Raw genomic sequence first — 16,063 nt, 5'->3', positions numbered from 1 at the left:
GCTAGTAATTATATTGCCACTTCTCTGATACACAGTAAGGCAGTGAAATTTATGAGTCAAAATGCATAGTTAAAGCACTAGAGTTTGTCTCAAATACACATAAACTACACAAGATAGTTCCAGGAGCAAACTCCCTCGTATTGTGTTGATTGATCTAGTCTTTCAGGCACAAAAATTAATAGCAGGAAGACAGCCACATATGGCTCAATGGAACAGTCTGTATCTCTGGGAGGTGTTAATAGGAAGTATTATCTGCTGGTCTTTGAGGAAATGACAGCCCTCATGCTTCCTCTGTTCCTGCCATTCTGAGCTTTTGGCTTCATAGCAGAAACTGTTTTAACATTTTGTTCGAGACAAATTCAAATCATGAAGATGTTTTGACATTTGGAGTTCTGCCTTAGAGATGTTCAGACACAATTCAAGGACTGTTGGGAGCAGCACTGCAGTTTCTGCAGCAGTCCCCCCATCAAAGCCCCCAATATATAAAGGGAAGGAATCAACAGTAAAAGCCAGAAGTAAACAAAAAATGGATAATTGTAAGAAAACTAGGAAAACACCCCAAAACAATTGAACTTCCTCCCTATTAAAAATTTTTAATGAATAGAAGATACTAGAAATTTTGAAATAATTTTAGCTAGGAAATTTCAGCTCTGACAGTACTCAGATTCTGCAGTGGTAAATGATATTTTGGAAACACTGAAGTCAAATTAGTAGCTGTTAGTTTTTATATTTTTTTGTATTTGCTTTCTTGCAAAGGTTAAAAGCCATCCAGGTTAAAAACATAATAAATTAAATACCTCAGCTTGTTAGTAGAAGCAGAGAAGTTAGTCTTAACACAAAGGTATATTCTCTACTCTTTGAGCCATTGATTCTTCCAGGAAGAAGAACTGTACTCATTATACTTGTATATGCTTTTGGTTTTGAATTGAAAGATCAGTAATTTCCTTTGTGTATCCAGCTAGGGACCCACAGGGGCAAGGGAAGCACTACCAGACTTGCCAGTGTCTTTTAAGTTGACAGCTGCCTGAGCATGCGACTCTAGAAACGCTTGTCATGTTCATTAGGGAAAGCTGTGTAAAACAAACACTGATATCTTCCTGTGAATGTTGAAAGAGAAAAAGCAAAATGGAGTCAGTCCCAGAGCTACAACTGCTGGCTGATGACAAGTTACATTTTTAAGACTATTTTGTATAGTACTCATGTATTTTTTCTTCCTGCATTTGCACAGTAATGTCTGTAAGGAGCAGAAAGAAGTTAGGGAGAAGAGTTAAAGCTTGCTGTCTCATTCCATTAAAGGTCCCAAATTAATCGAGGTTTTTCTTCACTTATAGAATATAAAAGAAATATTGTCAATTTTAAAACCTTAAATATAAGTTCTGCTTATTATCTGTAGGTTTTACCTTCCAGCATAGGAATAAGATGCTTTGTCTGCTGCAATGCTGGTGTTTAACACTAAAACTAAGCTAAGAAGGACTGTCAGAGGTCTCTAAAGTGTGGTTGGGCATGAATATTCCTTGAGGCATATAACGGGATTGTCAAGCTCACAGCTACATGCTCCACATAGAGATGCAAGCCTGTATATTGATATAATTATGTAAAAAAGCTCTTGTTTCTTAGTAGATGGTTTATTTATTTATGTCATTTGACATTTCAGGTTTTGTCTCTGAAAACATGTATGTGCAGTCCCAGCATGTGAAGACAGAAATATTTGCTTATAGTATTGGATACAGCAAATTTTTTTTTTCCCAGCAGCAATTCATTTGACAGAAAGGTTGTACAGGAACATTCTGCACTTACAGCAAGTTTTATTTTAGCCCTTTGTGTTAGTCATCTTGCGTGTAGTTTCTTCGTTTCAACGACTTAGACACACACTGGCATACACATATTTTGGCACCATATTTAAAGGCATAGCTAGATTACTGAAGGAAATTATTCATTCCAGGGAATGTACTGTACAGAAATTTGTACAGAAAATTGTGCAGGTACTATTTGACCTTCCTGCCTCTTTCACTTTAATTGCTTTTTAAATGATTGTTCCAAAACATGTTTGCTTAGGCAGTTGGAGGTGTTCCCTGCCCCACCCACAGTGTAGAGCACCTCAGTGATATCAACTGAATCTGGCTTTGCCTAGGAGCCCTGTCCCTTGCAGGAGAAACTAGTGCATCTGCCACGTCCAGGATGGCTGTCAGGAGAGGTAGAAGCATACATTGTGTTCCGGCACGGCACAGTTGCCTTTAGACAGGAGCATTACCACAAAGCAGCTCAGAAAGAGTTCCTAATGTCAGCATGATGGAGTGAAACTCTTAACGCAAAGAGGAAATTTGCTGTCTTTTAAGTTTCCATTGTTATACAGGAAAGGCTGCCCAGGCATAAAATAAAGATTTCTCCTGAGTTAAGACCCTAAAATAAATCCTAAAAAACCCAGCATCTTTGCCATCCACATCATAATACAAATTGGTATATTGGTGCCTTGGTCAGAGCTCACAACATTTCCAGCTTTTCATGCTTTGCTGAGTGCATCCTTGAAAATGGAGCAAAACTTCTTAATGTGGAAGAAACTTTTCTGTGACTTCCTAGTTGGGATCTTTAGATGCAACCAGATTTGAACAAATTTTTTGACATTTGCAAGTTTTGACCAAATCTTCTAGAAATGAAAGTGATAAGGTATTTGTTTAAACGGTAGGGTTTTTTTTAAAATTTTAAAGAGGGTGTTCTTGGAAAAGGCATTTTGAATGTAAAAAAATAATTGTCTTTCAAGAAAGTCTAATAATATAAAAATCAAGGCCATTGAAACATGGGAAAAAAACATTGTGATCCATATATTAAATGAGGCCACAGCAACACGATAGTCTTGTCCAAATGTGGCCTGCTCATGATCAGCTTCTAAACTAAAGTGAAATTTGTCAAATTACTTGGGTATTGAAATTTTGCAACACTGTCCCCCAAAAAATCATGGCCTTTCAAATGTGTGGCAGTTTGATTAATATTTTGGGTCCGCTGAAAATGTTGCTACTTTGTGAATGGCCCATAGCACCTATTTTTTTGGCTGAATATGTGAATTCTAATTTTGAAAAAGATGGCTGATTTACCTTTTGATAAAAGGAAATTTCAGATAATGAAAGACATGAAATACAATGGATATATAAATAATCTGTTATCAGAATGATGATGGAAGCAGGAAGTTTGGCAGATTACCAGGAGTAATCATGTAGTAATCAGGAGTTTTGCTGAGGTGTGGAAAAATATATATATATATATAGTTGGTTTCTTTGTAAACTTCCTAACCAGAAAAGGAAGCTCCTCCTATTGAAGGACACTGAATGAAAAAGAAAAGTCTACAGATGTTTCTTTTAATTTTTTTTCTTCTTTTTGAAGGAGTGAGTGTAAGAATTCACCATTTTTCCATTGGTTAAACTTTTCCTGCCAAAATCAGTGAAGAAGGAAATTCAGAAAAGAGCTGCTTGGTAAATTCTTGTAACACACACTCCTGTTTTAAATCTGACTCTTAGACTAGCCTTTCTGTTCTATAACTATTGTACAAGATTTGTGGTGTAAATGAAGTAGGCAAAAAACAAGGAAGCGTTTAAAACAAGGGTATCTGCATATCTGGTGACAGAAGGGTTTTCCTCTCTGTTCATATATCAGAGTGAAAATAAGCATCTTTTAGAGGATTTCTTTCTGGCTTTGAAAGTACATCATTCCAGTCTTCTGCAAAGTACCAGATGGTATCAAAAGTATCAATAAACCATTTCTTGCAGGAACCTCTGAGGATGTCTTAGAAACAAAGAACATCTTCTGCTTAACTTACCTCCTCCACCTTCCAAGAGGTTTTTTGAATAAGAATGACCCATTTAATCTTCAACTGTCTACAGTAGATAAGGAAAATCATCCTTTTCAAGTTCTACCTTCTTTCCACCGCCTCTAAGGAGAGTTTAGATTTTACACACCTTTCTGATACATTCAAACATCTGCTTTAGTGAAACATCCCACAGGAGTTGTTTGAGCCCTACAGGGAGTGTATTTGCTTGCACAGGCTTCAGAGCTCCTCATCCTAACATCAACACAGCCCATAGGAAAAATCCAACAATTAGGTAAAGAACAAACATGGGCTTATTTGTGTTTAATACGTCATAGGTTAGGCTGCAGAAGAGGATGTGCTATAGACAGAGCCTAGCTGAAGGAACATCAAATGCCAAGTGATCTCAGGGGCTTTTTAAATAGAGATATTCCATGAGAATTATTTGTTGCCTCATATGTTGGTTAAGCATTTCACAGTTCATCACAGGGAGAGGAAGTGTACTTCTCAGTGACCCTTTCTTGGGTTTCATCTGCTAGAGGCCAATATATAAGGAGCACATGAATGTTGGTGGTAAACTGATTCTTGTGTAAGGTGGTGGTCATTCATTCCTAGGCCTGACCCTTCTGTGGACCTCACAGTTAAATCATACCAAGTGGTCAGTGTTTCTTGATACTGTGTACATGTGGCATGTATAGTTCTGTCTAGGAAGGAATCCACTGTCTTGTAAGGCAGGAACTTTATATGAGAAGATCTTTGCTTTTGTCACAAAACTGGTTAGGAATCACTAGTTTTTGAGAGCACTACTTCTGGGGATTGCTGCTAACTATGTGCAAACTGCCTGCAGGGCCAAGACCAGGCCAATATTGAAAGAATCATGCTTATCAAACCTGATTACTTAATTAAGTTGTTATATTAAGTGCATCAGGAAAACATCTAAAGGCGTTGCAATCAGTTTAGCATGATTTAGGTCAAACATGCATCTGGTGCATTCTCTTGTTGTCTAGAGGAGCAGAAGCAAGACCTATAGTGTATTCCTCCTCTAATCTGATTTTATGCTTTAGCATCTCCACTTTGTTTCCACTTGCCTCTTCTCATGGCCCTGTAAAGCTACTTATTGGATCTGTGGACTACTGGTTTTCCTTGCCATCATTGATATTTTCAGTTGAAATCTTTCAAGAACTGTGTAAAATGGGTTAATTTTTTAAATTATTTTCTGTTGTTTCAGTGGCTCTTAAATTTATTACCAGAATCAACAAGACTGCTCTGATTCAAATGTATTTCATTATCTGTGAATATTAAACATTCTTGGCATATGGCGCAAGTAGTCAGATAACATATTTACATAACTTGTCTACTGTTGGAAGTCTGACCTTGTCTGGAATTTCTTGTCAGTACACTTTTTTTTTTCTCAGTGTGACATGTTAGATTAATCCTGCTTGTCAATTCTTTGTTCACCTAATAAAGGGTGAATCAGTATCTTTGAATCAGAATAATTGCATACATTTTTTCCCTAAAACTAGGATGAATGTGCTATGGTTAGCAACAAAGACAGACAAACGCATCTGTTATTTATTTTTCGAGTTTGAAAACTTGAACCACTGCTTAGTTATTCATACATAAATAAAACAGTTTAAAAAAACATACAGGGGAAAATATGCATAAACTCTCTGCCAGCAATTTCCAGACCATGGCCAAATTCCTAGTCCTTTGGAATCAGTATAGTCCAGGGATGATGAGAAAGGCATCCATTACAGAGTTGAACAATGCTAAAAATTTTGTGAAATGACTGGCCTGTGTTCAGACCTTGAACATGTTTCCTGCAAGTAAAATTGCTGTTCCAAATATCTTGTGTCTCACAATGTTTGCCCTGAACTTGTCTGCACACTTTTTCTCATGTTGGACGTGGGTTTGGTTTTATCACAGGCACCTGTCTGGATTCCACCTTCATACTTGCTTTGTATCAGCTTACTTCTGCTGACTTCCAGGCCCTCCTCCACAATTAGTGATGGTTTAGCTCAAGAGGGGAATCCCAAACTTACTGGAAGGTCCTGGAAACCTTAAGTTTTAATACAATAATGAATTCTTTTGCATTATTGGAAATCTAGTGTTGCTAGTATAAGTAATGAGCTGAAGATACACCTTTGCTCGCCCTTTTTGTTTTTTTTTAATGTAAAATGTCAGTGATTAAATACAGGAATAGCCCTTGGCTTCTTACATACAGGAATGCACCAGGGAGATTGTACATAGTGCTTTGTTGGAAGCAACAGCCAGTTTTCCTCCCATTTTTTTCTCGTTCTTCCAAAAGATTCCTATCACTTGCACATACTTAACCATATCCACTTCTTATGCTTGGTCCTTAGCTGCCCTGTCCAGGCCATTTTGAAATTTTATTTAATTTCCTTCTCCCAGGTTGGCCTATTTTGCTGGATACAGGGCCCTGAAAAAAACAGGAAGTTTTGCCTTTGATGCATGTTAATCAATTGAGGTTAAATCTAGAAGGGGCCACTGGATTTCAGTTCACCTGTGAAGTTTATGTTACAGGTAGTGTGGCCTAAACCCTTAAACTGTTTGCTAACAATTTTCTAAACCTCAGCAATTTCTGAAAGGCCCCAAAGTCTTGCTAGATATTGCCGCGTTCTGAGAGTAGCTGCAGATGGGCAGAGATGATCTTACACATACCCTGAAGATGGGAAACAGAGATGATGGCATAAGGGGAATGTGCTGAGGCAGCAGCTGCATTGTTTCTTCTAGAAACTCCAACCACTCCCAGGTGACCTGGCTTCATTGGCAGCCCTTGGTTATCCTCTGTGTACCCTGGAAAATGTGTGGTGTTTTCCCCCTTTGCACTAGTACCTCCTTCTTGGAGTTGCAAACCAGGCCAAGTATTCTCATAAATCCCTATACATGTAGGGAAAGAGATGATGATCCCTTGTGTATGCAAAAAATACAACATGCTATTCTCATACAGCCCTATTAAAAATCCTGCAGACTTTTTAGGATGTGATGTATGTGTAGTGTACACGATGCATTCTCCATACAACTGTTACACTCTTTAATGTCCTCCCGCTGCTTTTTCACAAGGGTGGTGTAATCTTACATGATAAAAACCATTTCTGTTCTATGGGTTTTTATGGGTTTACCTCTGCTGAACTTATAAAGTATCAGGAAAAGAGTCATTCAGATTCAAATATTCAGAATCCATTAAAATCATCCTGCAGTAATTTCTTTCTTGTTGCAGATAGAGCATTTTAGAAGCATGAAGTAACATGCATGCTTTCTCCAGTGGTTATACCTTGTCTTATATAGTTGGTCCTCTGGAGGTGCCTTTCTCTGTTTCAGCTAAAGTGTTCTAAAAAAAATGCCAGTCTTCAGTTTAAGGAAAGATAATAATTTCAAGTAGAAAGGACCAGGTTTATGTTGCTTCATGCTAGACAATTCCTTTTAGTCTTGTGAGATATTTCTGCTTTGGCTCATTCTTACACTCTACTTTTACAGGATATAAATCAAGACTATTTGGGGAGTATGCCAAAAGCTTGTGTAGCACAGGAACTTGTACTGTCCTTCCTGTATCTCTTGCATAAATCTAATGACATCTGTAATTTAACCTTTCAGGAATAAAGAACAAGTACTTAGTAGATCCTGACTTTTTTGCTGGTTTTAATTTAACATAAGCCTTCTAGTTGATACGGATCTAATTTCTATGTGAAAGATCAAAGAAATAAATGTCTGTGGACTTTGTGAATCTCTTACCTAAAATAATGAAAACTCATTTCAGGTGATCTAGACAAATCTTAGTCTTAATCTTCAATTGGGCCCAAGGAGACTGTAAACTTTGGGTATATCTGTTGGGAATATAAGGACAGATTATGTTAAGTCATGTTGCGAATACATACTGCAAAGACCAGATTATGAAGTATTCGTGGGTCAGTGAAGCAGAAAATGTACATCTTTCAAAGAGACATAGATATCACTTGTCTGTGAAATAGCATTTAAAATCTAGATAGACCTTTGGGTTTTGCTTTTTTTTTTTCACAATACTTAACACAGATAAAAGTTGTGTAATGTTGAATCGGACTCAGAGTATGCAGTAATTTCATATCTGTAACAGCTTTTTTTCTCCCTCTTTCAAGGATTTATGAATTGAATAAGGTACAAGTTTTCAGTTTTTCATTCTGTCAGAGGATGTGAGGAGGTCAACAGCAGGATGTGTAAGAATGTCAATTGGTGGTTTGTGAGAAAATCTCCCTCTTTCACTCATACAGGCTTGGATGGTAGCAGGAAGAATTTGCTGACACTTTGTTGTCATTGTTTTTATTAAATTTTGGTCATTTTTTTCAGAAAATTTTCATAAGTTGCAAAAAGTGAGAAGGCTTTTCTTGAGCAAGATTATCTTGACTGAAAGTCATTTTATCAGAGTTTGGTATTCTTCAAGTCTTGCCTCAGTCATCCACTTTCTTGGACAACTGAATAAGCTAATGACACAAAAAGGGGGTTTTGTACTAAAATATTTCCGCTAAAGGTAAAAGAACAGATTTAGTGCCTAGGCTTGCACATTTACACAAAGATTTATCGTGTTAGTTCTGGTATAAACAGAGATGCACCTGAGTTGGCCAAAACATCAAAAAAGGTAATACAAAGGGTAACACTGTTGTCATAGTTTAACTCAATTTATAAGGTGGGGTCTCCGAAATAAGTTGCTTCCCCTTAGTTTTAACTTCTCCCCTTTCCACTAATAAGGAGAGACAAATATGAAGAGATATAAGTGAAAAACAATAACGGTTTACTTGACCAAAACAGCAATAATCAAGAAATACACAGGTGAACCGTTCAACGCACAAGTGCGGAGGAGATCCTGCTAATTGTCACGGGGAGAACATGGATGGACAAAATGCTGGAGAATCCCCTCCCTGGGCCACGCAGCAGAGGGAGAGAATGAAGGAAACAACACGGAGAACAAGCCTCCGTTGTTCCAAAAAGCCTCCCTCCCCCTCCTTTCCACCTTCCCTTCACCAAATGAATAACCAATGGGGAACAGGGACCAAAAAAAAGATCTGGAATTTATTTTTTATACAAAAGCAGTCAATGCTGCCGTGCTGCCCGCTCCATGCCACCCAGCAAGGACTCTACCTGGCACAGCTGCTGGCAGTGACTGGAGTTCGTGGAGCGGCTCTGGTCTCTGGCACGGTGGCTGTGGGCAAGCCTCGTCCCCTCCCCAGCAGAAGGCCGACAGCAGTGGCTGAAGGCATTTTGAAATGCTTCAGAGCCCAGAAAGAATGGAAGGGAGAGCTCCATGTTTCCATCCCGTTTTTAAAGTCACAAAGCACCACTCCTCGTTTTGTAAACTGGGGTAAAACACAGAGGTTCTGCTTCCGACTCCAACTCTTAAACAGACGAAACTTGTGCGGGTTGATGTAGAGAAAGATTTTGGGTCAGCCCTAATGCTAAACTCCACCTATTATCTCTGTAACTAAGACAACTATTGATTTAAAATCTATGTCATAACATATATTTTGCTGAGGTTTTTCTCCTCTGTCTCTTATTTCCAGACATGTAGAGCACAGATGCCTACACGTGCACTAGGTTAAACACATTTGTATCCTGTCCGGTCAAAGTGTTTCCAGTGCATGATTCATCTGGTTTACTTCAGATACTTTCTTTAGGGTTATTTGACTCCCAAGGTGGTTATTTTTATCTTTTGACTATTAATGGGAGTCCAGATACTTAGCTCAGATTTAGGTCTTTTTACGGACAGACTGGCTAATTCAACCTTCTTGTATAATTTCATTAATTTGGAATAATAATTATGATTTATAATTATGCATGCAGGTTGGTCAGGACAAAGGAAGCTGTTCTTTCCATAGAAACCACAGCCCGTGCATTGTTCCTCAAGAGAATGAAAATATTTTCCACACAATATTTGCTTTTTTCACGAAGTCTGGCAGAAAAGTATTGGTAAGAAACGATACCACTTATGGCACCATTTGAACATATAGCATATTTTCCAAAACATTTTGCATGGTTTAGCATGAAGAGCTGAAACAGAGTTCATTGTGGAACATATATAACAAAACTGATGATGTGCAGGGGGGACATTTAGTGATTGTAATTGGTTTTTTAGAAGTAAGTAGGAAATTTCAGGAAGTACAGTAGAAAGGGATTCAGCTGACATGGCAGCACACACCTATCTAAAATTCTTGGGAGTTGCTATTTCAATGCAGGAGTGCTGTATTGTAGCAGTTTACTATATAACTTAGTTTTCTGGTATGTTTGTTGTCACACAATTTATCATTGAATTTTTACCTCCTTTGCCTAACAACTTTTTCCATATTTCCTGTAGGACTGTGAGAGACCAGACAGATCTTGTTTAATTGTACACTGCAACTTAAGCTCACTACCTAAAGCAGAGTCCTGTGATATAAATATCTACATGCTGCTTAATACTGAGATACTCAAGAAGGTATGTGGTCTCCTTGTAGGTTGTCTTAAATGCAATTTAAGTATGCTTATGTGAACCAATGAACTCAAAACTTGCATTTCTTCCTCTCTTTACTAGTATGAAAAATAATCATGATGTCAAATAAAACGGATCTACTTATTAAGTGTATAGACGTGTTAATCCTAGTTCTTACCCATTACTGATTAAGATGGAAATAAATTTGGTTCAGAAATCTATACATTGAAAAATGGCAAATGAGACCCCTAATAAGAGTGTGTATGGTGTTAAGGATAGAAGTTTCTGAAAATCAAATTGATTTCTGAGAGTTTTCATTCTAAACAATGTGAGTATAAACTGCGATCAGCTATGTATTATCTTTCTGTGTAAACAGAGACATGGCAGTATTTTGTCATTTTTACTTCAAATTAGTATTTGAAGATGCATTATGCACCACATTAATGCTGAGCTTACCATTTATGACAAGAAACGAGTGGTTGTAAGTTAATTTCTGTCTTCTCTGAAGCCACTGAATGAGACAGCAAATCTTTTAAATTTTTTGTGATTTACTGCATTTTGACTTATTTTCCTTTACTTACAAAAATGCAGACTCTAACTCTGGTAAGATGTTGTAAGGTTATGAGGGAAAAAGATAGTTGGAGGAGAAAGCTGATAACATAAGCCTATTTAAGTAAACCTGTCTTTGATAGTTGTTAGATTAAAAGCTAGTCAGAGCTGTTAGTCAGAGAGATTCCTTATTAGAAAACAGTTGCTAAAGTAATTAATAGCCCTGAGCTTTTCCAATTGAAACCAGTAAATTTGTTAATGCTTGTTCATATTTGAAAACAGGAAGTACAGGCAAGGCCAGAAGTTCCAGGTATTTATTACATGCTTATAGAAATGCTGAAATATGTAAACAAGTAACTGAGTGCATGCGAAATATGCTTCTTGGAAATTCAGACTTGTGAATAGCCAGGATTTATCCCATCTGCTGGGTCCCTTCTAAGATTACTTTAAGCAACTCTCCTTTAAAAGACATGTGTTTACACGTTTGAGTATCACCAGTGCATGCCATTACATACCCGTCCCAAGGCAAACCACATACAAGTTACTTAACTGTAACTCAAAATGGTATCTTATTGAAATGTGCCTGTTAAAATGCAACAGGCATTTAATTGGAGAAATATATATTAATGAGAGGAATTGTACAGTGAATAATTAAGATATTTGCCATGCACAGATTCAAATAAGAATTTCTCCCCTGGGATATATTGCAGTTTATATATTTTATAGTCGTTTATATTTTTGTAGCTTATTACAATATTGATATATTGTAGTTTATAATACACAGTTTCTGTATATTATTTTTCTGTTCACTTGAAAAACAAATGGGAACATTTTTCACAGTTAATACTGAGCCTGCCTGTGTCACTGGAAATGTTTTGTCTTGCTTTCATGATAAATGTGAGAAACATTAACAAATCAAATAGAAAATATATGTTTAAAGTCTAGCATACCTGATTTTGTTATTGTCTGAAATAATGTGCCCAGGTATATCTGTCTTATGAGCCTAAAGCATATTTTTTCAAAACAGAGTTGTAACCAGGCTGGTACTTAACTGCCAGCCTAGCCTTCACTAAGCGTTGTCTGGGTGTATTTATTACACTGGCAAATGTTTGATGGTTTGTTGAGCTTTTTTGGTAGGGGGATCGGTGCTTTTGTTGTTGTTGTTGTTGTTAAGTCCAGTTCTTCTGCTTTTTACTTCTCAGGACAGTTCATCAGTCATCCAGTTTGTCACAAGGGCAAGGCTGCAGGTGGACCATGACCTCAGAGTTGTGGAGGTGCCCAATGGGAGCCCAGAAGAAAAACTAGTGAGTACACAAACCTGAAGAGAAATGTTTCCTTTTCCCAGTGAGCTGGAAATCATTGAGAGCTCTATACAAACCTAGCCCACAAGCGTGCCCAGACTTTGTCTGACTAGACTAACAGTACTGTGAGCTGTGATTTTGTGGTTTGGCTCTCTGTGATAACCATGTCAACCGAGTTAATGATGCTATGTTGAACCAGAGTGATCTGTGTTGTACTAGCTAAAATACCCTTGAGCTATTAATGCAAAAATTAGGTTTAGCTTCCTGGTTTAAGGTTAACATTTGCTTTAATCTAATTTAAATTTCCCTTGAAAACCTAGAAGAGACTTGAAACCTCAGCAATGTCTTTTCACATGTGCCAGAATGAAATATTTAGAAGTGTTAATGATATTTTGGGAGCTGTGAAAATGCAAAAGGGTGTCTAAACTTTCAGAAATTCATTTAACTTTTTTTTCTTGTGCTGAGCTGGTAAAAATCAAGTATGAGCTGATACCACATTTTGTGTTGATCTCCCTCTTACTCCTGAGTCCTCTGCTCCTGCTATATCTCCTACCTTTTTCGTGTCATCGGTCTTCCTGCCTTTTATTATCCAAGTCTGGCAGTTCACTGATCCCTCTGTGTCTCAGTGTCCATTCACCTGGCTGGCACCACACAGTTCACAGCCTCTTGTCACAGGCCCCTACAAAGGGCTTAATCTGCATTTAAATCAGCATCTCAATCTGCAGCTTGCAAACCCAGCTACTTGCACCAGATGTATCCTTCAACAATCATGTCTGTAACCGTAGTCTTGAATTTCTATTTCATTAGACATGTCAGAAAAAGGAATTATTTTATATGATGGGAATTTCTTTTTTCCCTTCTGTTTTATTTTCTTTGTCAGGTTTCTCTACCATTCTATACAATAGGCTTGGGAGTTAAAATGAAAAACATAGTTAGCCACTGCTGAGATTGTGCCTTATAAGTGGCCCGCAGTCCTGAGTTGCTTGGCCTCTCCTGCAGCTTGCATAGAACACATCTTGCAATTGTATTGCAAAATTTCATTAATGACTGAAGTAACACCTGACCGTGATACCCATGCCCCAACTGAAATGGAAGAAGCCGGTATCTCTATGACAAATATTTTCAACTGTAAAAGGTTTTAGAATATCTAAAAATGAGAGGCACACTGTAAAATGTGGTAAATTGCTATTTTTTGATGTTCAAAATTTAGAATTTTTTTTTTCCAGGAATGCAAGCTCTGCAGTATTTCATTGTTATCTTATGCTTAGAGAAAAAAGAAAACAAAATTAAGCAAAAAAAAGAAATCGTCCTTTTCCTATTCTCAGAAAGCGTTTTATCAAGCCTAGAGTTGCATTGTGAAAGGCACTGTGTGTGTTGGGAAGCTATCTTAGTCTTCAAACAAGAGCTTGCTTCCAGTTCCTGGGAAGCCCTACCTGTAAAAGAGAATCCTTGACATGTAGCCATGTAATATTAATCTGTAGTTTCAAGTCTTTTCTCATATGAGTGCCATTCCCTCTCTGCTTTATGGTATTTCCATTTGCCAGCTTCAGCATTGCTGTATGTTTTGCACAGGGTCATGTTCAGGCAAAAATATAAGATACGGCTTGGCTCAAGGTATTGATTTTTCTGTGTTCTCTTCTTGTGGAATGCAGAAGGGAAGAGTAGTTGATGCAAGCCACAATTATTTAGCTGGAAATGGAGACCTGAGAAAGAAAATGTCTCCTCTCTTCCTTTTTAAAGCTCATCCTGTACTCTTCATTGACCAGAGACTGCTGTACTGTATCCATTTGGATAGCAGCTCCTTCTCTACAGTTGTGCATGGAATTCCTATGATACTGTTTATGACAGTGTTCCCTAACATTTCTTAGACACTTTATCATGCTAGGGTTGAAACTTATTTGCTTTCTGTGGCTGAATGTGGTCTTAGTAGCACATTCAAATGGTTCTTTAGGACCAGGTACCATTATTTCAATTGCCACTTTTACATTGTAGTGTATAGTATCAGAGTGCAAACTCTCTGTAAAGATGATAAATGGAGACAGAAGACAAATGGAAATGGAAGGCTGATATTTCTTATGATAATATAAGAAATACCACTGGACCACCTATATAAACCAACTCTTTCAGAAACTTCAATAGACAATTTGTAAGGGAGATGAAAAAGTATATGTGAGTATCACTAAGTTGGGTAGCAGGCTGTCTTTGAAATGAACCCATTTTTAAAAAATATGCATTTGTGCAATTCTCAGAAATAATTTCTCTGGATTTGGATATGGTTTTAAATTATTTGTAATTATGTATTTTTTGTCATGGTTACAATAGGGTGTTTGAGCTCTTCTATTACACAAATCACATGAAGAAGGTGATCAGAGTTGGGATTTGGCGCTGTGATGACAGTGGTATTAACATACATACATATTGTCTGAAAATGGTGCCATATTTTCTGGAGGCATACTTTAATTTCTTCATCATACAAGCTTCCATGAGGGTTTGACTCTCAGTCTGTGAGCAAAATCAACAATAAGCTCCAGGAGAACACAGTAGTCAAACACCAGATCAGAGTCCATGCTTTCTGCTTGCTGCTTTTGTGCAGGAAGAGGAGGAGTGCTCTTAAGGAGCAGAAGGACTGCCTTTGGAAGTGTGGAAGGAAGAATTAACTGGATTTTACTACAACAAAACTATCCAAATGCCTCTGAGTCTTCCTGTATTGAAAGTGAGGGAATTCAAAGGTGACTGCATGAAAAGGCAACCCCAGATAAAATGTATGCAGGTCCTGCAACACAGTGACCTGTAAAGCTTAAGGCTGCTGTCTGGTGCTATCCACTAAGTACAGGTATACTTCATCAAGCCTTTGGACCTTTCCTGCCTTCTGGATAGAGTTCACTGTTCTTTTATTTCCAGCTCAGTCTCTGCAGGTTTAATGCATGTCCCGGCTAACCCAAAGTGTTACTGTATCCCCTGTCTATCCATGCCCACAATTGTTACTGTCTCTTTTAGACCCCTGCAGCCAGAAACCAGAAAGGGGAGTTGGTGCCCAGGGCCTTTTAAAAGTTGGAATGCCCAGGCGTGTATCTCTCTCCCTGTTTGGCTTGTCTTATTTGCAACAGTAGCAAGTGGAGAATCTGCATTTTACAATCAGAAAATGATTCAGAGTTGATTCTGAGTGAATTTTGCAACACCTGTGGACAGCACTAAGCCGGAGCTGGTCTGGTGCCAGCCCACCACGCATCAGCGCTTAAAGTCTGTTCTTTCCTTCCCTCCTCTTCCTTTGAGTACGGACCAAGGCAGCAACACGAAAACTGGCAGAATCCAGCAATTCCTACCTACCACTAGAACTGCTTCCTAATCTCCTACTTTCATGGGAGGGTTTGCTGCCATTTTCACTTTGTCATTAGAGCCACACACTCAGCTGTGGTGGCCAGCACCTTAGGATGGGTCACTCTGCAAATTCAAGTTTCTCTATGTCTCTGGCAGGAGCCTGTGAGATTTAGGAATTTTGTATCTCACGATGGTTGATATTTTTTTTTGCCTGTTGTTGTTTTGCTTGCTAGTAAACTGGTGTTTTTTCACTTATGTCTACTAAAATTCGGTTTCTCCTTTTTGGTAGAAAGGGGTTGGTTAAAACTAAGAGGGAGAAATCCTTGTAGAGGGTTCCTGCTAAATTGTCTTAAACCAAGACAATGCAACACAGGCAAGTGGTTGTCCTCCATGGATTTTTTCTGCTCAGAATTTAGGTATGTTTATGTGTGCAATGATAAAACAATATATTTTAGGGAAAAACAATAGCAAAAAAAACAACTTACAAAAAGTAAGTTTATGGTTGTGAAGGATTGGAATGTGTCTTTATAAGCATATCTCTATGCAAAGAGATTTAAATGTATATTCATGAACCTAAGCTTTAGCTGTCTGCCTGCAGCATGGAGGACTCCTGACTTTGGCCTGTTCTCTATGTCTGTGGTGAAA

General features: G+C 37.9%; 1 protein-coding gene across 1 annotated transcript in view; it reads left to right on the top strand.

The window, feature by feature from the left end:
* The window catches only part of ITGA9 (integrin subunit alpha 9), a 222,125-nt gene that overhangs the window by 176,139 nt on the left and 29,923 nt on the right, over nucleotides 1-16,063 (top strand). Inside the window, exons 24-26 of the mRNA XM_005529940.3 lie at nucleotides 9,626-9,751; nucleotides 10,137-10,256; nucleotides 12,002-12,103. Of these exons, the coding sequence (XP_005529997.2) occupies nucleotides 9,626-9,751; nucleotides 10,137-10,256; nucleotides 12,002-12,103 (348 nt within the window). The remainder of the gene's footprint in view (nucleotides 1-9,625; nucleotides 9,752-10,136; nucleotides 10,257-12,001; nucleotides 12,104-16,063) is intronic.

This window comes from Pseudopodoces humilis, chromosome 1 (assembly GCF_049639895.1).
Source record: "Pseudopodoces humilis isolate 2021_Gansu_Grassland_sample_001 chromosome 1, ASM4963989v1, whole genome shotgun sequence".
Taxonomy (NCBI): Eukaryota; Metazoa; Chordata; class Aves; order Passeriformes; family Paridae; genus Pseudopodoces; species Pseudopodoces humilis.
The sequence above is the reverse complement of the archived record's forward strand: the minus strand, read 5'-3'. Positions and strand labels throughout refer to the sequence as shown.